The sequence below is a fragment of the Herpailurus yagouaroundi genome, unplaced genomic scaffold, assembly GCF_014898765.1.
Source record: "Herpailurus yagouaroundi ecotype Mexico unplaced genomic scaffold, PumYag 355, whole genome shotgun sequence".
Classification (NCBI taxonomy): domain Eukaryota; kingdom Metazoa; phylum Chordata; class Mammalia; order Carnivora; family Felidae; genus Herpailurus; species Herpailurus yagouaroundi.
The window spans coordinates 7,388,760-7,415,940 of record NW_024412572.1 but is presented as its reverse complement, the minus strand read 5'-3'; the positions used below and the strand labels follow the sequence as shown (position 1 = coordinate 7,415,940).

At 47.9% G+C, this 27,181-nt stretch overlaps 1 protein-coding gene across 1 annotated transcript in view; it reads right to left on the bottom strand.

Moving 5' to 3' along the window:
• Positions 1–2,342: 2,342 nt before the first annotated feature.
• Positions 2,343–27,181, bottom strand: part of WNT5B (Wnt family member 5B) — a 106,602-nt gene continuing 81,763 nt past the window's right edge. Inside the window, exons 2-5 of the mRNA XM_040463050.1 lie at positions 15,921–16,072; positions 14,445–14,692; positions 8,731–9,023; positions 2,343–3,794 (exon numbers count right to left, since the gene is read on the bottom strand). Of these exons, the coding sequence (XP_040318984.1) occupies positions 3,336–3,794; positions 8,731–9,023; positions 14,445–14,692; positions 15,921–16,072 (1,152 nt within the window). The 3' untranslated portion in view covers positions 2,343–3,335. The remainder of the gene's footprint in view (positions 3,795–8,730; positions 9,024–14,444; positions 14,693–15,920; positions 16,073–27,181) is intronic.

The window sequence follows — 27,181 nt, the reverse complement described above, 5'->3', positions numbered from 1 at the left end:
TACCCTCTTATCTACTTTTTTTAAAAATGTTTTTTAATGTTTATTCATTTTTGAGAGACAGAGAGAGACAGAGTATGAGTGGGGAAGGGGCAGAGACAGAAGAAGACACAGAATCATAAGCAAACTCCAGGCTCTGAGCTGTCAGCACAGAGCCCGACGCAGGGCTCAAACTCACCAACTGCGAGATCATGACCTGAGCTGAAGTTGGACACTCAACCGACTGAGCCACCCAGGCGTCGCCCCCCGCTTATCTACTTTTAAGTGGAGGCAGTCAGACATACCTTTCTCCGAATTTTATCTTGAAGACAAGGTGAATACATGCAGACAGTTAAGCAAATATGACCGTACTATATTTGTAATAGATCTGTAGGTTTCCCCCAACCAGTCCTAGGCAGAAGAGGGAGGTAGAACATCCCAAGGCAAGTCGGTTCTGCTCTATGCCAGAATGCTCTTTCCCCTCTCAATAAAAAGGATCCCTGAGATGGTTAGGACTGCTTGGTCCAGGCATTACATCCAATGCAGTACTCTTTCAGTTAGACTCTAGGTTAACCATAATAAATTTCAGGTACCAGGAAATAATCCTGCACAGCGTTGCTGAGACGACTCAGATGCCTGTCTCCCTGTGGATGTTGGGCTCGCTTTTACTGACCATAGGTCCAGTGTAGTGTCTGGAACACCAGCAGAGGATCCCCTCAGGGTCTTGTTAAAGGTTCAGACAGTTGTTCTGGCTCCACTCCAGACCAACTGAATAAAAATCTCTGATGCTCGAGGCCCAGGCCTCTGCATTTTTACACACACTAGACTTTGGGACCTACTCAAGATTTGGAGGCCCTTATCTGGAAACCCAGGAGCAGGAGATCTGACTGCCACCTTCTGTTCCTGCTCGAACACTGTGTGGTTCTGAGCAGAATCTCATTTTCTTAGGTTGGTATTTTCCAGCCACATTCCTACAGCATTACTGGTCACAACACAGACAACCGCCAATTCATCAGGATTTAACAAGCATGTAACTATTACTCCATCCCAATCTATTTTGAAGGTTAAATCTTTCCTAACCTTGGTGGTCAACGAACGGCTGCAACAGTCACATTGGTATTGGAACATATGACTTGCTTTCTCAAGAAAACATTTAATATTTACTCAATCCCCTTGCCATGACTCTGCAGGAAAACCTCAACACAACAGGGATGATCTGTCTCCTTTTCACGAATGTGAAAGTCACTTTTTGTGGACCAGTCACTCTCACCTAATTTCCTGAAGTTTCTAAAGATGAATTGGATTTCAGCTCTTAGACACTTTGAGCACCTGACATAAGGTAACTCTCCAGGAGTTACAACAGTGATGTAGGAAATAATGCCAGCCAGTGTTTCAAAACCCTTATTGTCATGGCTGGTCTGTGTGACCACGTTAGTTTGGCTAAATGCCAACTAATGAAGATGAGGACACAGCGTTGATCTTGTGTATGCCAGATGAGTTCAATCTCTTTTTCATGGACTACTCATCTTGAAAATGTCAACCAAAGGAATCTGAGTAATAGTGTGAGGAGCAGTTACTAGTGAAATAACCCTAGGTCTGGTGTTCTTTGATGTCGACTCAGAAGGTTCTTCTTTAGGCACTGAAGATACAAGTAGTATACATGGCCATGAATACCCTCAGACAGAACCTCTTTTACATTGTTTTGCAATATAATTTGTTCATTACAACCCAAAACTCCTTTAATTCCATTATTTCCCCAGAAGTAAACTTTTCTAGAATAAAACTGGTGTTTTTATGTGGTTACTTACTGGGTCACCTGCAGGCTAGCCACTCCGTTGCACCTGGATCAATGTGTCTCCCATAACTACTTCCTCCCGTTCTAGAATATAACATCTCCCTTTGTGGATCACCCCTGAACTCTGTCTCCCTCTCTCTCCCGTCTCCACATCCTGGAGTCCAAGACAGGAGATCGCAACATAGAGAAGGCTGCAGAGAGTGTCCCCATCACCTGTGCTTTACCAAGGACCCAGTGACCAGACCAGGGATAACTGGGTGGGCTGTAAAATGGAAGAAGGGAAGGTAGACATGAGGTTTAAACTGAAATCTCTGAATTCTTTTGCTTATAATTGTGATATTTTTTTCATAATAGTAATACTAATAGCTATCATTTATGAGTATTTAACTTTGGGCTAACCCTTGGGGAGAGTGCTTAAATGCATAAGCTTAATTTTCATACTATTCTGTCTCCAACCACCAGGCTAGAGTTCTAAAGCATTTCCATGCCCTTACCTTCTCCCATACGTGCACCGTGGAGCAGGGTTCTAAGGATCAGATCAAACATAAAAGGAGACTCATGAAACATAATCGCGTGTCCAAAAAGGAAAGGGAGAGAAATTCCAGTGAAGGGTATTTAATATCAGAGAGAAACTGTACATCTGGGGCAGAGATGAAAGGACCGTGCCGGGCCAGCGGAGCCTGACTTGGCCACGCGTCCTGTCATTGGTGGGGCCCCCGTGATGGAGGAAGTGACAGCAACACCCCAGCTGCCCCTCCCTGCGGGAGCACAGTGCGATGTTTGCTTGGTCCAGTTACGCTCCTGGCTCTCTGCAGCTGTGGCACAAATACTCCGTTCACATCTCTCCTCCTAACAAGTCAGGCCAAGGGACTCGCTTTCCCCTCGGCGCAGGGAATGGGTGGCAGGAGCTAGTGAACTGTGGAGGGAGAATAATTCTCGCTGGAAAGTCAGGCCCAGGAGTCTGGGGAGATGCAGGTCTACTTCGTGGCCACCGGTCAGAGATGACATGGGACCTGTCCTCGTTCCTGTAACTGTGGATTCTGCAAGGGTGCACATAAACCCAAGGGTAAGCAAGCCCTGGGCCTCTTGCAGAAATGATCGGTTTTCTGGACAAGACCCTGAGGATGCGATGGTTTGAGCTGAGTTCTGCCACCTTGCACAGGGCCTCCTGGCTAACGACGGGGGTCACAGGGAGGCTGTCCACCCAGCAAAGACTCCAGACTTCAGACAAAAGCATCTTCTCCATGTAACCACCATGAGTCTCCTCGAGGCCGTGGTGGCCTGACAGTGAATATCCCCGAGTCCCTACCCACTGCGACGACCCACCAGAGGGAGGGGGAGAATCCCCTTTCCCCACCCACCCAGAGTAGAGAACCAGCACAGTTCAATCCTCAAAGGTCTCCAGCGTCTCTTAAATAAGCTTTTCCTTTCCATTTTCTTCTTTTAATTATTTATCATCCATCCATTTATTTATACAAATATAAAATAGATTTATATAGATTTCTATAATATAAACTTTGTGAGGCAGAGCAGAGGCAAGGCCAGAGGAGTGGGCCCTCGCTGGCTATTTGCACACGTACTGGTCGACGATCTCAGTGCATTTCCTGCACTTGACGAAGCAGCACCAGTGGAACTTGCAGTGACAGCGCTCCACCTGGACACTCTTGAACTGGTCGTAGCCACGGCCACAGCACATGAGCTCGCAGCCGTCCATGCCCTCCGAGGTCTTGTTGCAGAGGCGGCCCTGAGTGCCCAGGGAGCCTGTGGTCTCATTGCGCAGGCAGTAGTCAGGGCTGGGGTCCACGTAGACCAGGTCCTCCGGGGTGGGCTGGTTGAAGCGGCTGTTGACCAGCTCCAGCTTGCCTTTGCGGGTGATGCGCATGGCGGCCGCGCTGTCGTACTTCTCCTTCAGCTGGTCCCCCACCTTGCGGAACTCGGCCAGCTGCAGCCAGCACGTCTTGAGGCTGCAGGACCCTGAGACGCCGTGGCATTTGCAGGCCACGTCTGCCATCTTATACACAGCCTGAGGGGAGGAGAAAGAAGGCAATGAGAGGGAGCATGCTGCTGGAAGATGTCAAGAGGGTGGCTGGGGGTGCCACAGGCCAAATACGGAAGACGGCTAATGGTTGGGGAGGTGAGGGTTGGTTTTTCCAAAGGATAGAAAGATCTTTCCGGGATCATCAGTCACCCAAATCGGAAGTGGATAAAGGGAGCACCGCATAGAAAAACACAGGGGAGGCAGTGTCTGTGTCTGATCAGCTATAAGGATGGCATCTGGTGCACTTGCCCTTTCTACTTTGTCCATTTATTTTTTGTGCTTTTTTTTTTTTTTGAGAGAGAAAGGGGGCATAAATGAGTGAGGGGCGGGCGAGGGGTGGAGAGAGACAGAAGTGGGGCTCGAGTTCACAAACCGTGAGATCATGCCTGAGCCAAAGTCAGATGCTTAACCAACCGAGCCACCCAGGTGCTCCCTTTTTCCCATTGTTTATTACTTGAAACTTGTTATGATCAATGTGTCATCTTTACCATCAGGAAAACAGGGATATTTCTATCTTGACCAAAGTCTCAGACAAACAAACACAAAACAGCAAACAGTGTCCAGCTTTTGCATCATATGGAATACAATTGGGGAAAAAAAAAATCCAGTCGTACTGCTAGCCTGTCACAGAAACTGCTGGCATGGCCCTGGTTAGCAAAAAGCTCTCTCTGACTCTGCCAAATCCCCTAAGAACTAAACAGTCCCTTTTTCTGTTAACATTTGGTCCTCAACTCCACAGTCACAGGGGCCTCGCCACACACCACACGGTGTTTGTGAACAAGACCGTTTTCTTGCACCACAGCACCCGCAGACCACCCCCCCCCCCAGAGGGACTGAGTGTGGAGGCAGAGAGGTAAGGCCCTGTGCACTGCAAGAGTAGGTCAGTGGGCCCACTAACAGAGGTGATGTATTTGAAAACAAATCCCTGAAGCCACTGAACCAAAACAATGTGGAGTGGATTTGAACTTGGGTTATCCCAAATCAAAATTTTAAAAGCAGGCACAGACCAAAAAGCTGCTTACAAAGTGCTTTTCAATGAAAGCATATTGATGCATTGTGTCCAATAGCCCTGGAGGCAGGCCCGGGTGTACAGATGGCAAGATAAAAATGCAAGCCCGCTGCAAAACATTTTCTTATGCCACAGCTATTGTCATGGATGGAGTCGGGACTCATTTTTTCAAGGTTTCTCTAGGATTTCTTTTCAAGAGTCCCCAGATTGTGTCTTTATTCAGCACTGCGCAGAGACCACTGCAGGTGCAAGAAATAGCTTAACCATCATCAGCTCATCTTACTATTGTCAAAACTCTTCCTGATTTTTTTTCTGGTGTGGAATTATCCCCACTATTTTGTGGTGGAGGAACTGAAGCTCTAGAGAGGCTCAGTAATCTGGCCAGGGCCACCCAGAAGGGAGTCAGGATGACTAGCACTTTTGCACTCCAATCTTGGGGCTTAAAAACAGCTTAGGGTGGAGAAGGAAGGAGCCTCCTCCCCAGCGTTAAAGGACCAGCACTTGGCTGGCAGCTCCAGGCCCAGGGCATAAAGGAACCAACACCCCATTCCAACAGGCACTTCAAAGACAGGGTCTGCAATTACCCTCTTCTGGCACAAATCCCCCAGTCTGAGCCGGGGCCTGACATTCCTCTGGAAATGGTCCTCGGTTTAGAGAGGGAGGTCAGGCATCTGGTGCTGCTGGAAAGAGGAAACATTAAGAGCCTAAAACCGTATACCCCACCACTAAGTGACCAAGGGAACAGGATAAGCATCTCTACTGGAAGCAAACACTTAGGGAGATTTGGGGAAGGAAAGCCGGAGACGACTCCGCAGAGTAAGAACGGAGCTCTCGTAAAACAAATCCAAGAGGAAGAGTGTCACGGATCTTCACTATGCAGACATTCATTCCACCCTTCATCTATGGAGACACTGTAATATTTGTATATTCAAATAGTTTACTATTGATAATATATATAAGCTCCTCTTACAGGAAAAGGGGGGAAAATCTCAATGTTTGGCCTTTTCTGCTAACTGAAAAAGCAACAAAGTTTTAAAATATTTTCTTGGTTCTACATCTTGCTCCTTGGCAAAGCCCTAAGTCCCTCTTCTGCACTAATGGTGTGACTGAGCTTGGTAACTGACAGGAATGTCACAAGGATTAGGCAGCTTTTATCTGGAAAATGCTTACGCCCTTGAGTGACAAGGCAGTATCAACCCACTGCTCTGGCCATCGATGTCTAGAATGGGGTTACTAGAGACTCTCAAAGGCCAAGAGAAATTGCTTGCAAAGTATGCCCAAGATTTATTCTGTGGCCAACATGTCAGATCCTAGATAGTCTGTTAAAAAAATGGTTTGGGGCTCCTGGCTGGCTCAGTCAGCGGAGTGTGCAACTCTTGATCTTGGGGCTGTTGTGAGTTTGAGCCTCACGTTAAGTGTAGAGATTACTTAAAAGTAAAATCTTTAATTGGTCGTAGAATACGAGTGCAGGAAATTTTCGATCCCTGCTGCCATTTTAGTCTTTCTTAAGGAACTGTTTGTGTAGGTGTGAGAAGGTGGGAGGTGAATACCTTTGGCCTCAGATGGTGATTGATGGCAGAGGCCTGCTCCTCAGAGAGGGGAGAAAAAATAGAGAGGGACAGGAATTCCCAACCTGGAGCAGACAGGAGCAAAGGGAGAGATAAAGGCTGTGGAAGAGGTGTGGAGACTGGAGGAAGGGGGCCCAAAGGCAGGGAGACAGACAGAGGAAGACAGGAGAGGTGTGTAAGTGAGAAACAAGGCAGATGGAAGGAAGGTTTGCCAAGATAAGGGCCAGAACAAACAAACAAACAATTAAGGGCAATAAAATGAGGAGCCAGCAGAAGTGGGGTCAAGACTGTGACTGAAATGGAGTCCAGATTAGGATGAATGCCTAGTCACCTCAGCATCTGCCACAACGCCCCAAGGATAGCACAGAGCAGAGACGGGAAACAGCCTTCCATGAATTTGACCTCTTCCTAGGAGGCAATACGGGGGCTTTGCTCTGCACATTTGCATGCGCCCACTCATGTAAAGCACAGTGAGCGTTGTTTCAAAGAGCTATAGATGGAATCCCTGTCCTCAGGAAGTCACAGCCAGTGGGATGAGGTAGAGTAAGGAATACCTCAAGAAACATAGCAACTGCTCTACTGTGGTTCAGAGGCAGAGAGACTACTAATTATGGGGGGTGGGGAAGATTTTAAGGAGTAGGTGCTGTTTGAAGTGGGATCTTGAAAAATGGATAGAATTTGGGCATTCAGGAGATAAAGTGAAGATCCTAGCCTTTTTTGCCAAATGTCTCATGGTAGATACGCAAAGACTGGCGAGCAGACTGCCAAACAGAGACAAAGTCCTGGGGGACGGCGGAAGGAGGTGGCCCCGGAGATGCCCTGAGAATGGAAGGTCATCTAAGACAGGGCTGCTCTCTCTGCTCTGGTTTGTACTGGAGCAACACCCAGAATTCCTAACATCACCACAGATTAATACCACCCCCCACACCCAGATCCATAACCACCCCCCCAACCCCAGATTCAGCCTCCGGGTATGGGCTTTGTAAGAAAAATACTGGCCAAGTAACCAATTCTAATTTCAACTTGACGTCACATTATTGATGATAGTAAGTTTACACAAGTGCACCATGTTCTACCAAGCCAACATCACAGATCCCAGTTCCTATAAAAGGCATTTCAGTTCCGTTTATTGAATATGTGTTCCTATGAAACATGAGTTGATTTTTTTAAGTTGATAAACTTTTTAAGAAATACATCCATATCCTATTGCTGAATCACCAATGAACCAACATTAAATTTCTCAATTTATTTCTTCTCAAGAAGCTGCTGGCCCCACTGTTTAATGGGTTCATCTCTGGTGTCCCTACAGTACCTTGAAAACTGGCTTGATGCAGACCTGAGTGCAGACAGAGCTCCCAGAAAGAAGTCTGTGTGGTTTCCTAAGAGGTCTGCAGTCCCCTGGCCCTGTGCCAGGAGGGACTCCCACCACCCCGTGCTCAGACCTCAGACCTCTCTAGGAGGAGACCTGGACGCACATCCACACTCCCCTGCACACGGGATGTACCAAACCAGCAGAAGGAGAGCTTCTGCCCCAGCGAGCCCTCTGGTTTCCTGCAGCAGAGACAGATCATGTCGGGAGCAGCAAAGGGAAGGGGAGGCAGAGCACGTGCTCAGCGGTGAGGCCTTCATGAGCGAGGGGCAGGCAGAGGAGGCCCGTGCTCCTCAGCACACCACAAAGGAAAGCTAGAGCCATCGCCCAGGTACGCTCTGCATGTGCAATAAACCACGCTCACCTCAAACCCCACATTATAGTTTCCACTGAAACGGAGGCTCACCCAACAGTCACGTCTCACATCACATTGGTGACATAGCCTTGAGAAGGTGGTTACCCATCCTGCTTCCACTCATGCACAGAACTGTGTTTGATGTTAGCACTTGCGTGTGCTTTTGGATTGGGCTTCTGGATACGCATGGTGGCAGCTCTTAAAAGTCAGCTCTGCTTTTACCTGAGCCTCCAACAAATCATAAACCCTTGGCTAGGTCAAATGGCCTAAACTTCCCACCATCCTATCTGCTCACGTTACAAAGGAAGGGCAGACAAGAACTCTACTCTGTATGCCTGGAATCCTGATGGCAAGAAGCCTCCTAAGTCCCATAGGGACAGATGTCCTGTGAAAAATAAATGAGGTTTATAAAAATTACACCTGCATGTGTCCGTTGGGAAACAGAGCCTTGTGAAATGGAATGGGGCATTAATGCAGGAATCCAGGTCAGCCACGGTAGGTAAGAATCACCATGGTCAGACCTACCCCCTTTTTCACAGCCAGGCCACTGTTCCTGGCTCAGTCCAGGAACAAGCCAGGGACCCCACGGTATGTGTGGAGGTGGGAGAGCTCCAGCTTACCCTCCGACCTGCCTCATTGTTCTGCAGGTTCATGAGTACTCGGCCCTGCTCCTCCGACCCCTTGGCAAAGTTCTTCTCCCGCTCGCGGGCATCCACGAACTCCTTAGCAAAGCGGTAGCCATATTCCACATTGTCCCCGCAGCCGCCCCACAGCCAGTCCCGGGGAAGGTCCTTGGGCCGCGCTGTCCGGCTGCAGCCACACGTGGAGAGCTCACCCTCGCGGCAAGCTCGGCTGATGGCGTTCACCACGCCTGCCGCGCTCACTGCGTAGGTGAAGGCCGTCTCCCGGCTCCCTGCAAGAGAAGGCAAGAGAGGTGGTGAAGGATGCCAGCTCTCTGGGAAGGCCCCTTCCTTCCTTCTGTCTCTCCTGGACCCAACACCATCGCCTGGGCCTTAATACTCCAGGGGAAATGATGTCAGGAGAAGCACCTTTCACTTCCCATGGCTCTAATGGTCAGAAACTTCTCCTGATAATGAGCATAAATTTGCCTTCTCGGCCCTGTGAACACAGACAGTAGAATGAACCCCTCCAGCCTTGGCCCACACTAACATCCATTCCAGGGAAGGGTACATAGCCAGCAGATTCCTAGGAGGCAGACCTAAGTGGAGGGGACAGTGGGCATTAAGGAGTTTATAGAACCTGTGGGAGGAAGATGAGACAGAGTAGCAATCATGGGACCAATAGTAAGACTGTATCCTAACACAAACCTCTCCCTCACAGATGCCAAGTTCTCACCACTCTATGGGCCATGCATCTGCCTTTTTTATTGCTGCCATTATCTAGCTAGATAGTGGCAAAGACCAGGAGTAGAAGTGAACCCGAATTACAATGTCCAGGATCATCCAAGCTGTTTCCCTCTGTCTTCTATGGGGTCCACACTGCCTCCCAACTCATGAGCACTGGGAAACCACATCTATAGGACCCTCAGCATGGTCTCTCCAAATATCCAAATCACTCCCAGTAGAAAATCTGAACTGTATTCCTCTAACCACTTAAAAACTCATATGATGTAGGAGCGCCTGGGTGGCTCAGTCGGTTGAGCGTCCAACTTGATTTTGGCTCAGGTCATGATCCCAGGGTTGTGGGACCGAGCCCCACATCAGGCTCAGCATGGGCTGTGCACTGAGCATGGAGCCTGCTTGGGATTCTCCCTCTCTCATTCTCTCTCTGCCCCTCCCTCACTTGCATGCACACTCCCCACCCCCAAAATAAATAAATAAACTTAAAAAGAGATCTTACTGAGATTAACAAAACAAAACAAAAACACAAAAAACTCCTGTTATGTTCCACTTCAATAAAAAATGTTATGAAAAAATAATATTCAGCCACTAGGGAAATGCAAATCAAAATCACAGTGAGATACCACTGTGCACTCACGAGGATGGCTATAATCAAAAAAGCAATAGTAAGGTGCCTGGCTGCCTCAGTGAGTACAGCATGTGACTCCTGATCTCAGAATTGTAAGTTCAAGCCCCACAGTGGGTGTAGAGATGACTTAAAAAAAATAAAAGCTTTAAAAAAAAAGGCACTAGTAACAAGTTGGTGAGGATATGAGGAAGCTGGAATGCTCATGTAGTCCTAGTGGGAACCTTAAGCTTTGGAAAACAGTCTGGCAGCTCCTCACAAGGTTAAACACAGAATCACCATATCACCTAGCAATTCCACTCTTAAGATATATCCAGGATAAATAAAAATACACTCACACAAAAACTTATACATGCATGTTCACTGAAGCATTATTCATCATAGCCAAAAAAATGGAAAGAGCTCATATTGTCCATCAGTGGATGAATGGGTAAACTCAAGGTGGCATTATCCAAGCGGTGGAATATTATTTAGCCATACAAAGTAATCGAGTGCTGGTACAAGCTACAATGTGGATGAACCTTGACTCATTATACTGAGTGAATCACTTAACATTTTTTAAAAGACTCTATTTTTCAGTAATCTCTACACCCAACAGAGGGCTGGAACCCACAACCCCGAGATCAAAAGTCACATGCTCCACCAACTGAGCCAGCCAGGTGCCCCTAGCATTTGGCATCTGTACTGAACCAGATACAAAAGACCACATAGTGTATGATCTCATTTATATGAAATGTCCATAATAAGAAAATTCATAGAGGCAGAAGATTTGTGATGGCCTAGGGTTTCAGCAGAAGGGGAGGGAGGGAGAGTGATTACTAACGGGTATGCAGGTTTTTTTTGTTTGTTTGTTTTGTTTTGTTTTTTTTTTAATTTTTTTTTTCAACATTTATTTATTTTTGGGACAGAGAGAGACAGAGCATGAATGGGCGAGGGGCAGAGAGAGGGAGACACAGAATCGGAAACAGGCTCCAGGCTCTGAGCCATCAGCCCAGAGCCCGACGCGGGGCTCGAACTCACGGACCGCGAGATCGTGACCTGGCTGAAGTCGGACGCCTAACCGACTGCGCCACCCAGGCGCCCCTATGCAGGTTTTTTCATAGGGTTACGAAAATGTTCTGGAATTGGACAGTGGCGATGGTTGCACAATCCTCTGAATATACACCAACCTGTATGTACTCTTTAAAATGGTGATTGTACAGCATGTGAATTCTGTTTCAGTAAGGCTGTCATAATAAATACCACTCATAAAAACTCAGGTATGGAAGAAAAGGGCTAGGTTCTTAGCAGGAATCTGAGATCCAATCTTGATCTCAGGGATTAAACTAGGCAGAATCTTCTGTTCTCCATATTTCCTCCTCTCTTGAGTCTTGTGGTCAGAAGCAGACATCCCATAATCCTGTCTTGGCAGGTGGACAGGGAAGTGGCCTGCATTCATCAATAGGTCTAGAGTGATCTCTCAACTTTGCCCTACTTCTCAATTGTCTGGGCAGGACACGGTGAAGCTTGCAACCAGACCAGACTGGGCAAGTCAGTGTTTCTCAAGTAACCAGGGGTCAGCTTCTGGTCAGATGTGGACTAGGAGCCACGCAAGAAAAACCCAGGTGATGCAGGAAGTCACTCTCATGATTCAGCCATCAAGCTCGACATGTAGTCAGTGCTGAAACCACTGGAGCTTTATCTAATCTAGGGTAGTCAGACTATGAGAATGAGCAACCAGGATGCTAGGATGACCAAAAGGCCTTTAGGGAGGAGGGCCTAGGCCCCTCTTTGAGGGAGCCATGTCTAAGAAGTCTTGCTAAAATGGAGCCTCAAGCCCCTGACTGGGCCTTCTGGGACAGGAAGGAGCCTCTGATCTGCAGCCCAATGACAACCCACCCACCGTGAGTCTTCCTTTCATGCATTTTTCAGGGGAGCAGGCTGGATTTTCAAGGCAACCCACCCCATCCCATCATCTATTAATGACTCTACTCACCAGAATATTCTTTCTTACAGTAAGTTGAAAAATGCCTCCCTATTACTTCCACCCACTGGAGCTACACTGTCTAATCCCTTTCCGTTTGACAGCCTTTCAGCTTTTGAAAACAACTGATACGCCTTTTATGTTTTCTCTTTTCCAGGCTACACGTCTGATTTCTTCCTCAGTTTTTTAGGAAACATGCTTTTCAGAGCCAAATCACTCCTCCCAGAACTGCCTTTCAAAATAACGTACCTGCAACTGAGCGTAATACTGCAGCCACTATGTGCTCTGATGGTCCTGGTCTGTCCTGATGGTTTCAGATCCCAGTCTGTCCTCAGGTGGATTAGCTGTCCTTGCAATTACTCTGCCTCTTTTGGTTGGGGGCATCATTAGGTACTGAGTGTGGGTAGCTCTGCATTCAGGGGGAGCATTTGGGTCCTCCGACAGGCCTGGTTAGTACAGACCATAGTGCCATTCCCAGAAAGCAAGACATGATGCAAGGCTTCAGAATGGACGAGCAAGGTGGGGAGTTTCTCTATATGTGGAACAACTCAGAGTGGAAACTCAAACCATCTCAAGTAAAAAGTCTAAGAAACCAGCAGCCATGGAACTGCTGGAGATACCTGCCATCTATCCCCTAGAAGGAGACAGCAGGACAGTTCCATGCTCTCTGTCTCTGCTCCACACCCACTGCCAGGAAGGTGCCCCCATGTTCCCCTGACCAAGGCTGGGGGCAGTGTCAGTAGCTCCCTCCAAGCTACTCTGCTGCCCTCTGCTGGTGGAGTCTTGCAGTGGCTTCAAAAAAGGCAGGACTTTCTGGGAAGTTGTAACACAAGATAGCAGACAGAAGACTCACTAGGAGCCACCCTGGGCCCAAGGGGATGACTGGAGGATAACTTCCTGGGTAGTATAAGTCTGTCTGCAGGGAAGCTACAAAAAGAAACTGTGGAAAGAAGGCAAGCGGAGGGTTCCATTTGTAACAGAATAGCATACAGAGACAATGGTAGGATCTGCTTTCATAGGTCATTCCCCCAATCAAATCTGGATTCTTTCCTGAAGTAAAGCTCAATTCTTGGCCTTCACTCAAACAAAATTACACATGAAAAGGATCTAGCCAATGTCAGGCACACATGAGGTCCCAAAGAAACAGGAGTTCCCTTACAGTGATTAGTGGATGCCTCTCTCTATACCTGGGTCTCCTACTTTCCTCCCCCAGAACCCAGAGCAGGCAGTGTTGCTAAGACTTCACCGTATACCGAGTGTATTTAGAAGAATCAATAAACTGCAAACAATTCTCACTTAACCCAAGTCCATTCTTTTTTAGGAAAACTGCCTGATAAGACTGTTGCAGGAACACATGAGAATTCCTTGTATGGCCCTTGAGTGAATGCTGAAGGAAGGAAGAGAGCAGCAAGGTTCAGAGCATACTTTCCCCTGGTCCTCGCTTGTCAATATAGGGCAGGGGAGGTAGGGAAAAGGGTCAGGAAGGAGAGGTCTTCCAAACACCCTGCTTGCTGCTAAAAGCATTCCTTGGGGAAAACTCAGCCTCAGGTAATTCCGGAATGCCATCCTTGGAGGAGAAACTTTTTTGGGAGAATGGCAGACAGAAGAATACAGTGCTCTAACACCTTCCTTTTATGGCCCTGGGGATCAGACCCAGTAGAATAGGGCCGGATTTCTCAATTTCTTGCCAGGGAGAGGAGGATTGCATTTCAAAAGGACCTAAAACAATTAGACCCCAGATCACACCTCCATCCAAGCAATAGGGCAGCCAGAGGGTCCAAGTGGGAGAGGGGCAGGGACAGGAATCCAGGAAGAGGTGGCCTCTCCTCTTTCTTCTGGGTCTGTCCCCTTCCCCCACTTTCACACACATCCCCTTTGGAATGAAAAAGCCAGGACTGGATCTGGGTCAGGTTAATGATAGCTATCAGCAATTTGGCTCAAAGTTTCTATCTCTCTCAGGGTCCAAGTGGAAGAGGCAAAAGTCATACAGGTTTTTTTGGTTTTCTACCCAATGCTGCCACCGGAGCAGGAGCAGGAGCACGGGAGCTGCCCTGTGCTGGGGCGAAGGGCAGTGGCGGCAGGCAGTCTTGCTAATCCACTCTAACTCAGCTCGGCTATTCTGCCACCTTCCTCGAGTGAGGAAGTTTGGTTGTCCCAAACAGGATGAGGCCAGCAGCGGAGCACCAGCTGAGCACTGAGCTGTGCCACCCACACATCATCCGAGACTCTGCTTCCTGAGTGCTTCCCCGTCAACTTGCACACTGCTTCCCAGCCTCGAGAGAACTGGACGCTTGTGAGGGCTCTCTGCACCAGTCCCGAGGTACTTGCTCCCAGGCCAGGTGAGCCCAGTTCCTTTAGCCAGGCAGTGTCTGGGAGGCCTCTTACCTATCTGCATGACTCTCCCAAAGACAGACGTGTTGTCCACGATGCTGCAGTTCCAACGCCTCTGCCGGAACTGGTACTGGCATTCCTTGATGCCTGTCTTGGCTCCCTCCCCTATGTAGGCCATGTGCTCCTGGTACAGTTGGCACAGCTTTCTCTGGCCAGGGGACAGCCCGGGAAGCTGGCTGCACACGGGCTGGGCACCGATGATAAACACCTCGGGTCTCTGCACCGGGTTCACAGCTAATGACCTACAGCAGAGATCCAGAAAGCGGAAAAAAGGCCAAGGAGTGAGCATATGCCATGTGCAGCATTAAGTCATTCATTCAACGCATTTATCACACACTTTCTTTCTGTGTACAAGGCCCTGTACTAAGGGCTTGGGAAGAAAAATTGGTAAAACAGAGCACCTGCCTTCAAAGGGCAACGGAGGAAAACTGAGGTACGGCCACAGATGACGTGTGAGATGCCAAATGCCAAAGGCAGACTTGAACTTCTGCATCCACAGTGATCAGATAGAGAAAGAGCTCTTACAGCTGGAGAGAAGCTTTTACAAGGCGATGGTGTGAACCGGGTCTTAAAAGGGGGAGGGCGGGGGACAGGCAGAGAAGGTGACAGAGAGGGCAGAGGACATTGATTCCAAGCAGAGGACAGAAACGGCCAAACCTCAACAGGAGAGCACGTGACTTGTTCAAGGGGTAGGGGCGACTTGTTCACTTTAGCCCAAGTGCAGGATATGTGATGGAAAGTGAAAAACTCCTTGAAATAGAACTCCCCTTATGCCTCGAAAACAGAAGCCAATTTTCATACATCACAACATAGTCTAAATGTTTTCACTTCCATATCCCACCCACAAATCCCCTAACCCACTCTATCAGTTCACGGGCTCTCCCTTTGGCTCCATCCTCTACCAGATATAGTAAAGTGTTCAGTTAAATTTGCCATCAGAATAAAAATGTGAGCGGGGCGGGGGGGGGGGTGTGGACCACGCGCAAAATAGGTGGGGTGTGCCTGCCATTTCCATGTTGACTTGGCAATGACATTAGTCTTCAAAACACAAAAGAAAGCCACGCACAGTCCTGCATATCTCTCAATTTCTCATCTGGTCATCAGACTTCTAAAATAGGAATTCTATTCTCCTTGCCCCCACCAGAAAAAAAAAAATCAATATCCTTATTGATCCAAGAGCAACACAAGAGCTATTTCTAACAACCCATGAGGACGGAGGAAGGTCCAGGAAAAGGGGAATGCAGACAGGATCAGAGGAAAACACCAGATGAACTCATCCTTTATTCTTGGTGAACCTTTACCTCTGGGGGCCTGTGAGAGAAAAAGCTGTCCTAGTTTTCCTGGGATAAAAGCAGTCCTCAGGATTCCTACGAATAAAGGAATGATCACAACACACGGTGACCCTTCTCCACATTTAATTACCAAAGGAGGCGTAGGTTGTAGAGAAGGACTTCAGCCCCTCTCACTCACCACCAGGAGCTGGCTTCGGCCGGAAGCTGAGCCCAGCTGGACAGCAGTGCAGCGGCGAGCAGCAGCAGACTGGGCATGGTCGGCCTCGGCCTCGGCCCTCCCCAGTGCCCTGGGAAGACCCCGGGGGCAGTCGGCTTCTGAAATGGGGCTCCCTGGAGAAAGCAGAACAGAGAGAGAATCAATGTGGAAATGGAGCAGATGAGGCAGGACCAGGGGAGAGGAGGAGGGAAGCACAAAGGATGAGCTCTGGGTGGGTCTAATGTCAAGTTCTGCTCTCCCCCCCCCCCACCTCCCCCAAAGAAATTCAGCCTCTTTCCAACCTCCATTTCTTACTGCTACTCTGCTCACCATAGGAGCCTCCAAGTCTCTTACCCCAAACTGTGGGAACCCTACTCAGGACCTAATTCCAAAGGAAACAATGAGCTGAGAAGCTAGAAAAAAGAAATGAAAACAAGTCATTCCAAGAATGGTGGCTCCGTGCACCATGAAGGAGGATGCTTTGGTTGCTGCAGCAGACACCTGCCGTTCCCCAACATCCAAAGAAACCAGGGTATCCATCGCCTCCTCTTTCTATGTCTCACTGCAGTCAGAGGCTCTCCTTCACGGGCTAAGAACAATTGGTGAGTTGGATTTACCTATAGCCAAATAGGTGTCTTCCCTCCCAATCTGTACTCTTCTCACTCCAAGAAAGTTTCCACATTCCAGCATTCCTACATTCCCATTACCAGGAATATAGCAGACAGAAGGGCGAGGACTTTGCACCTTCTCAAGACAACTTCTCTGAGAAATGTGAAAGCCACAGCCAGCCGTGTGCCCCTAAAGCCCCTGCGGATGAGGCGGTGTCTTCCTGGGTGGCCTCTTTCCCCTCCTGTGCGCTGTGGCCCTGGAAGGGCAGCCAGGAGCACAGACAGCAACAGTGGGGCACAGCCGGCTTTGGTCTGCAACTTTTGCCTCAAATGTCTGTGCCCAGGACGCATCTTCCAGAAGCAATGACCCCTTCCCTAGTAGCTCAAGAGCTTCCCACATCTTTGCCATATTTTTTGTAACTGACGCCTGTGCCTGTATCCGCGAAAGAACACCTTTCCTCCAGCCCTTGGAAACATGCGAAAAATCGTTGCTTCTGGATCTTGGAGTAAGTCTATAAAAACACACCCCCTCCCATTCACCCCCCACCCCCATCTCGTTTCTCCCTTAGCTTCCATCCAGGGCGTGACCCCACATCCCCAATGAGTCTTCTTCCCAGGACCCCTTAACACCTCCGACTCTACACGCGCAAACACACATCGGCGCGCACGCCCCACGCCGCCCCCGCCTCATCTCACCGCACTGCTCCCGCAGCCCTGGGTCTCCAGGCTCTCCGGGAGGGGGCGGCAGGTGCTTCGGGTCATCAGCCTAGGAGATATTTTTGTCCTGGGGCCACCAAGAGAGGAAGGTGGCCTGAGCAGGATCCAGGGAAGCTGGGCCACAGCCTGGTCCCCACCCCCTTTTGGTTTTCCTTCTTGAGATCTCAGCTGGGGCGGGAGCACCAACAGGCAGGTGTGTGGGGCCGGCAGGGGGCAGATCAAAGAAGAAACTTGCTCCTTTCCCCTTTGTCATGCAGAGCCAGCTCGGAAATGATCCGGCCTCTAGCCCGGCTGACTAACCGCTCCCCACACCCTACTTTCCTAACAGACCTCTCCTCCTCTAAAGGATGCCCCCTCCCCCTCTCCCCTCTACCCCCCATAAATCCTCCCCCTCCCTCAGGGCAGGAGGTCTGTGAATGCACCGACTGGAACCAAGAGAGATGGAGCAGAGATAGGGCTGGCACCAGAAGCTAATGGCTTTATGGAGGGGAGGGAACCAGGTCCAGAGTGGGGAGGACCAGAGAAGAGCTTCAAAGAGTTTCCTTGTGCAAACATCCTCAACTCCACCTACCAGTCCTTCTTGGGGACTGAGGAGTCAGAGCTGCCCCCATTCCCTGTGGTCCTCCTCCCTCCCCCACCCCCACCCTCCCACCGCCCTGCCTCTTGCAAAGCCCCTGCTCCCGCCTGCCCCACATACATCCTCATACATTTCCACTGCCAGAGTGCTCAGTTGTGTCTCCCCACGGGTGACACTTCTTATCCCCAGGGATGCCCCCCTCATACCAGCGTCTCTCACTTCTGTCACACCTTTTCTTCAAGCTCCTGTGAAATCTTTCTGGTTCTGCAAATCCTAGGTTCAACTGAGGCCATGGTGGGGGGGGGGGTACTGTTTCTGAGCCAAGGACAGGAGTCAGTGCCTGCTAATGGTCACTGTGGCTTTGACTCCCCAGTGACAGGCCAGCTAAGGCCAAACTTCCCAATAGCTTCTAATCCCACCCCTCGCAAACAAGAGCTGAGACCGGACTCAGACAGGGACTGAGATAGGACTCACTGCTGACAGCTGTTCCTACCACCCTGCGCTCTCCATCAAACTCTCAGCTCATTAAAAAAATATATATGTTAAAAACTTGAAAAAGAAAAGAAAAAAGATGGTAGCACATGTGGGGACTTCTTTCTCTGTCTTCCAGATACATGACACCTGAAACTGAACCCCAACGCCCTCCCCCCAGGATGCTCTCACTCAGGATGCAGGCAGACGTGAGCTGCCCTCTGCATGGTCACAAAACTCCAGGGCCACTCTGCCCTTACTTACATTCTTTGCTTTCCTTGTGCGGAGCTAGGAGGAGAAGAGAGAAGATCGGGGATTGGTTTCATCAGCATGGGCAGCATAGAAACTTCTGCCTCAATCCCACTGGGGTGGAAGGAAGCTGAGCAGGGACTCATGGTTTGGTCTTAATGAGTGAGACACATTGAAAGCTCGGTTTGTAGGTCATTGGTGAGTTTTACAGCAGGACTCAACCAAGGGATGCTGTCCTCTGCATAGGAAGAAAGAGCTAGTAAATACTGAAAAGACAGGGAAGGGAATTCCTTGTGCTGCCTTTTGTCATAACTACAGATCTCCTCAGAGAACCAAAGCAGCTCCCCTTCCTAGGAGAGGTGAATGTCACGTCAAACAACAAAGTTAAGCACGAGAGAATCCAGGGTCTCTGTCCTTCAGTAGTAGAGGTTCGGGGATGGGAGAGATGCTTCCAGAGGGCCAGAAGGAGCTGGTCAGACATCTGCTCTGCCCTACTTCTTCAGTTAGTTATTCATTCATTCATTAAAGTCATTAATCAGATGCACACAGGGGGCCTAGTATGTGCCAGCTACAGCTCTAAGTGCCAGGGATATGGCAGGGAACAAGTGAACACCCGATGTGTTAGGGGACAAGGATCAAGAATAGTAAGGGGTGATGGCTTACATTATTTAGGGTCCTTTATGGAATCTAAGGAAAGCCCTACTCTGCAATGTCTGCCCAGCCCACCTCTCTTCAAACTGCTGTGGGGACAAGGCAGGTGGCGAGGGGGTGGGGGTGGGAGAGACGCCGCTGCACATCCCAGACCCTGCTGTGCCATGTGTGAGGTCCCTTACTGAGATGTGATGCCCACCTTTACCCAACCAGAGGGGTGCATATTTGAATACAGGGCTCCAGGTCCTCTTCCTTTTGCTGGGTGGACTCAGTCACCAATTTGCATTCCTTTAAGTGGCCACATGCAGTTAGTCCAGAGATAGGAGACCAAGGAGAGAGACGTGGGCAAGTGGGGCTGACCCCAGCCAGGCTGTCCTCAAAGGGATACCTCCGTGCTTCCACACACACACCTCAGAGCAGTCAGCAAGGGCTGAAACCATGAGAACCCCACCCAGTTGGCAAGGGCTTGACATGGTCATGAACTGTTCACAAAAGCCACCACCACCGGGTGTTCAGGACTGACCTGCCCCAGAGCCTGAGGACTCAAGTGACATACAGGAGTCGCACATGAAATGGTGTCACATCCCACACCTGCCCTCTTGCCCCAGACAGGCACCTCACACCTAGAAACGTACCCAGAAATAACCAACAGCCTCCATGGGAGCCTTTTCCTGGTTGCCACTGGCTAATTCTTTCTGTGTGACCCAAGGAGGAGCTATGGAATGTGTAATTACAAAATACATTTGCAGGGTGCCTGGCTGGGGTCACTAGGTAGAACCTGGGACTCTTATTGTTGGGGCTGTGAGTCCAAGCTAGAGTGTGGACTCTACATAAAAAATACATTTATAGGGCCCCTGGGTGGCTCAGTCAGTTAAGCATCTGACGTCAGCTCAGGTCATGATCTCACAGTTCGGTTCGTGAGCTTGAGCCTCGCATGGGGCTCTGTGCTGACAGCTCGGAGCCTGGAGCCTGCTTTGGATTCTGTGTCCCCCTCTCTCTCTGCCCCTCCCCCACTTGCACTCTGTCTCTATCTCTCTCTTTATCACTACCTATCACTCTCTGTCTCTCTCTAAAAAAATTAATAATAAACATTGAAAAATATATTTCCAATGTTGTTAACATTCCTGACATAACAAGAGAGACCCTCTTAACAGTCTTTGGGAAGGGAGTGCCTCCTTTTGTGACCTTTTAGCTGCGCTCATGTCCAGGTATCTGCCAATTATTAGATGATCTCCATGGCGGTGCAGGGGTGGGGGAGGGAAGGGACAGGAGTGATAGACCCTTCTCCTCTCCCCGTGGCTGCTTTTACCACTGTAGAGAGAGATTCTTTTTTTTTTTTTTTTTTAATGTTTATTTATTTATTTTGACAGAGAGGAAGAGAGAGGATCACAAGCAGACTCTGTCAAGCGCAGAGCCTGATGCAGGGCTCTATCCCACAAACTGTGAGATTATGACCTGAGCTGAAATCAAGAGTCAGACCATTAACCAACTGAGCCACCCAGGTGCCCTTGTAGAGAAAGATTCTTTATGGATCTCAAAACACTTGACAAGCACCTCCTAAAAGGCACTTGGTTCACATATTTCCTTTCCCTGTTTTCAGGTAAGTGCTCACCCTCCTTACACAGACCAGTTCTCTGTGGTCTAACCCATGGCTCCCACATAACCCATGTTAAAATACTAATCCTAAAATACTAATTGTGCATCTTAGTATTCCCATTTGAGGACCTACAGTGGTTCCCAGGTCTTCAATCATTCTAAACTTCCCAGCCTGGCATCATTTTATATTTCATCCTTCTCCTGAAATTCCTGCTATGGGATATCTTTTCCAGTCTCCCTCTGCTCCTAGAATAAGCCCTCTTTTCTCTCAAGCCCTCCTACTGATCCTCTTCCCAGGATGCTTTCTCATCTACAGCAATACTTCCAAATCCGTGCTCAAGATTCACTTCCTCCATAAAGCTGTCTTTGATTAATCCCACGCCATGAAAATCTTTCCATTGATTTGGGACTTCGTCGGCACCTGTGAAGACAGGGAACTAGTCTGCAGCACCCCATCCCACACAGGCTGTCTTGGTACTGTGCATATTTCTTCCAGTAGATCCAAAGCTCCCTGAAGGTCAGAACTCACCTCCCCTACTTTCCTGTATGCCCCCATTGTGGCTGGTATAGTTTTACTAGACAATAAAAAAAAGGCTCTTGGTTGATAGCTGGTGACAATACTAAATATGAGCGAACACTTAATGACACTTCCTACATGCACTGAGCCAAACATTTTACATCCAATTCTCCCATTTATTCTTCACTAAAATTCTATGTGGTATATGCCATTATTATCCTCACTTTGAGTATAGGGAAACTAAGGTATAAAGAGGTTAAGAAACTTGCTCATACAGCAAGTGAAGGCTAGACCCTGGCTTGGAATCCAGATCTTTCTACTTCTCCCCAAACACAGGCAAATATATCCCATGCTTGGTAGTTCCCCTGTCACTGGAACATAACACCTCTCCGCTTTGTTTTTGTTCTTTCCACCATTGTCCTGCTACTGGGGCTGTGAACAGTATGACTGTCAGATCACAACATCCTGATATATAGGAAGTAGCACAAAAAGCAATGTTTATCAAAAAAAGGCTGATTGCAAAGTTACTAGTATAAGTGCGCGCGCACACACACACACACACACACACACACACATACACACACACAAAGTGTGTTTGGGGGGAATCCAGACTTCTCTTCATCCAAAATGATATCTGGATTGTGAATAGGTCTGGCTGTTTAAAGTTGGAGATACTAAAATAGAAAAATAGAGGAGCCTGGGTGGCTCAGTCAGCTAAGCATCTGACTTCAGCTTCATGATCTCATGGTTCTTGAGTCCCGGCGTTGGGCTCTGCGCTGACAGCGCAAAGCCTGGAGCCTGCTTCAGATTCTGTGTCTCTCTTTCTCTCTCTCTCTCTCTCTCTCTCTGTTTCTCTCTGCCCCTCCCCCACTCACACTCTGTCTCTCTCAAAAATGAATAAATGTTAAAAGAAAATTTTTTAAATAAAATAAAACAGAAAAATAGTTTTTAGAGAGCTGGAGTTTATGTATATGTTGGGTGGGAAAAGACAAACCAAGAGATAAACGTCAGGAAAGACAGCATGATGTGAGGTGCTCATGGGAAACCCTGGCAGAGGTGAGGAGCAGAGTGGTTATGTGAAGAAATGTAAAGTTCGGAGAAAGCATGGAAAGAAGTTTTAGATGCCTCATAGCAGAAAAGCTAAGGGACTATGTCTATTTGAGAGCATAAAATTGCATTACCTTTCAATGACTATAGCTACCTAGAAGCTCCTTTCAAAACTCATATTTGACCATGTGACTCCCCTGCCTACAACCCTTCAAAGGTTCCCCACCTCCTAAAGGATGAAATCAAAACTCCTCACCACATTATGCAAGGCTTTGCAAAAATCTGACCCTTGTCAACCTTTCCATCCTATTTTGGTTTTCACTTTGTGCTCCAGAAACTGCAAACTGCTATGTATACTTCCTTACCCACCCCTCATGCTGTTTCTCCCCTCTGTGCCTTGCTGACTTCTGGGAATTGTTCCCTTCTCTCTGTGCAGATCAGGCTCCTTTGTCCTGAGGTCACACCTTCAAAGAAACTTTCCCTGCCCGTCCTATCCAGAGAATGGCTCCACCTCCATCATCCTCTCCCTAGCTTCTTCCATGTTTTTGTCACAGCATTTACTATAAGGCTGCATAATTTGGCATGCTACCCGTTTATTTGTATTTTGTTTCTTTCCAACGGTCTTGTTCACCATTTTCTCCCCGGTGGTTAGGAGCGTACCCCAAGGGTAACTGGAAGGTGCTCAGTAAGTCTTTGCCAACTAAACAAGAAAAGCCCTCTTTGGCTCCCACGAAAATAGAAGGCAGGCCATCAAGGCCAGCCTCTCATGGAGACAAAGGAGCCCTTTTGGCTTCCATATGGCCCAGCCCACAAAAAAGCCGTTTCTACTGATGTATCTATCCCCTTAATTGGGGACAGAAAATTTCAAGGTGCTTTGAGAAAGGTAGGAGAGGTACTGCAATAAATAAGGACTTCAGAGGCTCCCGTGTGGCTCAGCTGGTTAAGCATCTGACTTTGATCTAGGCTCAGGTCACGACCTCATGGTTCATGGGTTTGAGCTCTGTGTCGGGCTCTTTGCTGACAGCACGGAGCCTGCTTGGGATTCTCTCTTTCTCTCTGCCCTCCCCTGCTGGTGCTCTCTCTCTCACAATAAAAAAAAAAACAAAACCATTTTCTAAAAAAAGAAAGAAGGGCTTCAATGATTTCCAGTGTTCTCAGAATCATTCTTATTCATTAAATTTATGTAGTCCCTCTGAACACTGTTACTGAATTCCCACTAGGCATTCATTATCAATGGCCCAGGAAAACTCTCCTGATCTCTGGCTTCTGGTTTCACCCTGCAAGAATGGGACCTGAAGGCAATAATCAGTCACCTTTTGACAGTGAATTGATGGTTGGGGAAATCCTCCCAGAGAGTCAAGAAGCGCAGAAGTTGAGATACTGATAGACCACCCTCTTCTCTTCTTTCATGATCTCGCTCCATCTTGCTAGTTCTCTACCAATTCTCTCCCTGGATCCAGGCCTAGAATCTTGCTGCCCGTTTTGACTCCTCCCTGTCCTTTACCCTCCAGGCCAAACCAATTGTCAAGTTCTCTTGACTGTGTCTCCATAGTATTTACAGCACAGTCTTTCCTGCTGTCAGACTCTGAGCTACTACAAGGACCTGTGAATTGCCTCCTTTCCCTTCAACAATTTGTAAGTGTCTTTTTCCTAATTCTTATCTATTTAATAATGGAATGAATTCCTTCTGCCCCCAGTCCTCTAATTTCCAAGGTAATAGCCAGCTACCAGAAGTGCGGTCCCCAGACTAATCAGTTGGAAACTGATTAGATACACAAATTCTCAAGCCCCACCCAGACCTATTGAATCTGAAACTCTGAGGGTGGTGCCTAGCAATCTGTTTAAACAGGCCCTCCAAGCAATTTTTTTAAGTAGGCTTCACACTCAGCGTGGAGTCCAGTGCAGGGCTTGAAAACTCTCCATCCTGAGATCAAGACCTGAGCTGAGATCAAGAGTCTTTTTTTTTTTTTTTTTTTAATTTTTTTTTTCAACGTTTATTTATTTTTGGGACAGGGAGAGACAGAGCATGAACGGGGGAGGGTCAGAGAGAGAGGGAGACAGAGAATCGGAAACAGGCTCCAGGCTCTGAGCCATCAGCCCAGAGCCTGACGCGGGGCTCGAACTCACGGACCGCAAGATCGTGACCCGGCTGAAGTCGGATGCTCAACCGACTGCGCCACCCAGGCACCCCAGATCAAGAGTCTTAACTGAGCCATCCAGGCACCTCCAGGTGATTCTGATGGACAATAAAATTTGAGAACCACTGCCCTAAAGCAGTGTGTAGTACTATGGAATTAACGCAGCAAATCTTTCAAGGAACATGTATCTATTTTAATGACAAATTTCTACCTGTCAGTTCCTTAAAGCAGTGGTTCCTTACCTGGGGGGCCACAGAACCACAGAACATACGCAAACCAAGCATTACCTCTGGAATGAATAAATATGTCCACCTACTTTTACTGCAATGGTCTACATGTATGTAGACCCTTGTAATTAATCAAATACTAATTCATTTAAAAGTGTTACCAATGGAGGATCCTGGGTGGCTCAGTCTGTTGAGCATCCATCCGACTCTTGATTTTTTTCTAAGGTCATGATCTCACAGTTTCATGAGTTCCAGCCCCATGTCAGGCTCTGCACTGGCCACATAGAGCGTCTCTCTCCCTCCCTCCCTCCCTCTTTGCCCCTCCCCTGCTCGTGCTCTCTCAAAATAAATAAATAAACAAAAAAAATTTTTAAGTGTTACTGATGATTGTGGTAATGGTTGCACAACTCCAGGAATATATTTTAAAACACTCAATTGTATACTTTATACAAGTGAGCTGTATGGTCAATAAAACTGTTACATTTTTTTTTTCAACGTTTATTTATTTTTGGGACAGAGAGAGACAGAGCATGAATGGGGGAGGGGCAGAGAGAGAGGGAGACACAGAATCGGAAGCAGGTTCCAGGCTCTGAGCCATCAGCCCAGAGCCTGACGCGGGGCTCGAACTCACGGACTGCGAGATCATGACCTGGCTGAAGTCGGAGGCTTAACCGACTGCGCCACCCAGGCGCCCCAACTGTTACATTTTTTAAAAAACATCCATTTATTTTTGGGAGAGAGAGAAAAAGGGAAGGAGGGGCAGAGAGAGAGGGGGACAGAGGATCCAAAGTGGCTCCATACTGACAGGAGACAGCCCAATGTGGGGCTCGAACTCACAAACTGTGAGATCATGACCTGAGCCGAAATCAAGAGTTGGACACTTAACCAACTGAGCCACCCAGGCTCCTCAGTTACCATTTAAAAAAAGTGTTCCTGGGGCTCCTAGGTGGCTCAGTTAGTTAAGTGTCCAACTTCAGCTCAGGTTATGATCTCATGGTTCATGGGTTCAATCCCCGTGTCAGGCTCTGTGCTGACAGTTCAGAGAGCCTGGAGCCTGGTTCGGATTCTGTGTCTCCCTCTCTCTCTGCCCCTTCCCCACTCACACTCTTTTTCTCTCTCTCTCTCGAAAATAAATAAACCTTCTAAAAAAAACAAACCAAAAAAAGTGTTCCTGATGAGGCAGCAATTCCATTTTCCTGGAGACATCTGCCCACGTGCACACCAGGACACATGTCAAGAATAGCTGTGCTATTAGCAGTTTCATACTGGAAGCAACACACATATCCATCAACAATGGATGGAACAATTAATTGTGATATATTAACACGATGAAATATTAGGCAGTGATGAAAATGAATGAACTACAGTTCCATGCAACAGCATGCATGAATCTTACAAACATCATGTTGAGAAGAAGCAAAAGGATATATAACAAAAGGATATATAAACTATGATTCCATTTACAGTGAAACTATATTGTTTAGGGACCCATACATGGGTGGCTAAGCCAGAGAGAAAAGCAGGGAAACAATTATGGTAACTGTCATCAAGAGAATGGTTTCCTTAAGGGTGGAAAGGGAATTGTGAGGAGAAGAGGACATAAAAGAATTAATTTCTGGAGCACCAGCAATGTTCTATTTCTCAACCTGGGTAATGGATACATGGCAGTTCCCTTTATAACAACTTATTAAGTTGTGGGTATACGCTCCATGCACTGTTCTGTATAGGTTATGTTATACAACAAAAAATATTTTAAGATAACAAAAAATCGGGTGCCTTGCTGGCTCAGTTGGCAGAGCATGTGACCCTTGATCTGGAGGTCAGGAGTTCAAGCCCCATGTTGGACCTAAAGGGTAGTTTTTAAAAAAATAAAATAAAATGAGAAAAAAATCTCAATACATAATGAGGGGATCTTTATGTATTTTCTTAGTGGAAAGTACAACTATAGTCTCATGGGGCACATGACCTTTTGGTGGGGAGCTTAAAAGAGGGTCCTCATACTCAAAGAGAAACCCCTGCCTTAAATGCATGTTCAACAATTTAGGCACAGAGACAAGCACCTGGGATAACTATTTGAGGGCAGGTTCAGTGCAAACCACATGGGTACTGTACACGGAGTACAAGGCCTGGATTAACTATACATGTAACAGCAGCTGCCATGACCATGCCAGGGGCTGGCTCAGCATTTTGTTTCTTCTCTTCTCACTCCAGGAAATGCAGATCTGGCAAAATCACCTTCTGGCAAAACCAGCACTATCTCCTCCCCTTTTATTTTTTCTTCCAATATTTACCATTTAGTCCTATAGCTAGCTGTTTCTCTTATATGGATTTTTTTAATTTATTTTGAGAGAGACAGAGAGAGCACAAGTGATCGGGGGAGGGGCAGAGAGAGAGAAAGAGAGTCTCAAGCAGGTACGCTGTCAGCACAGAGCCCGACGCGCACGT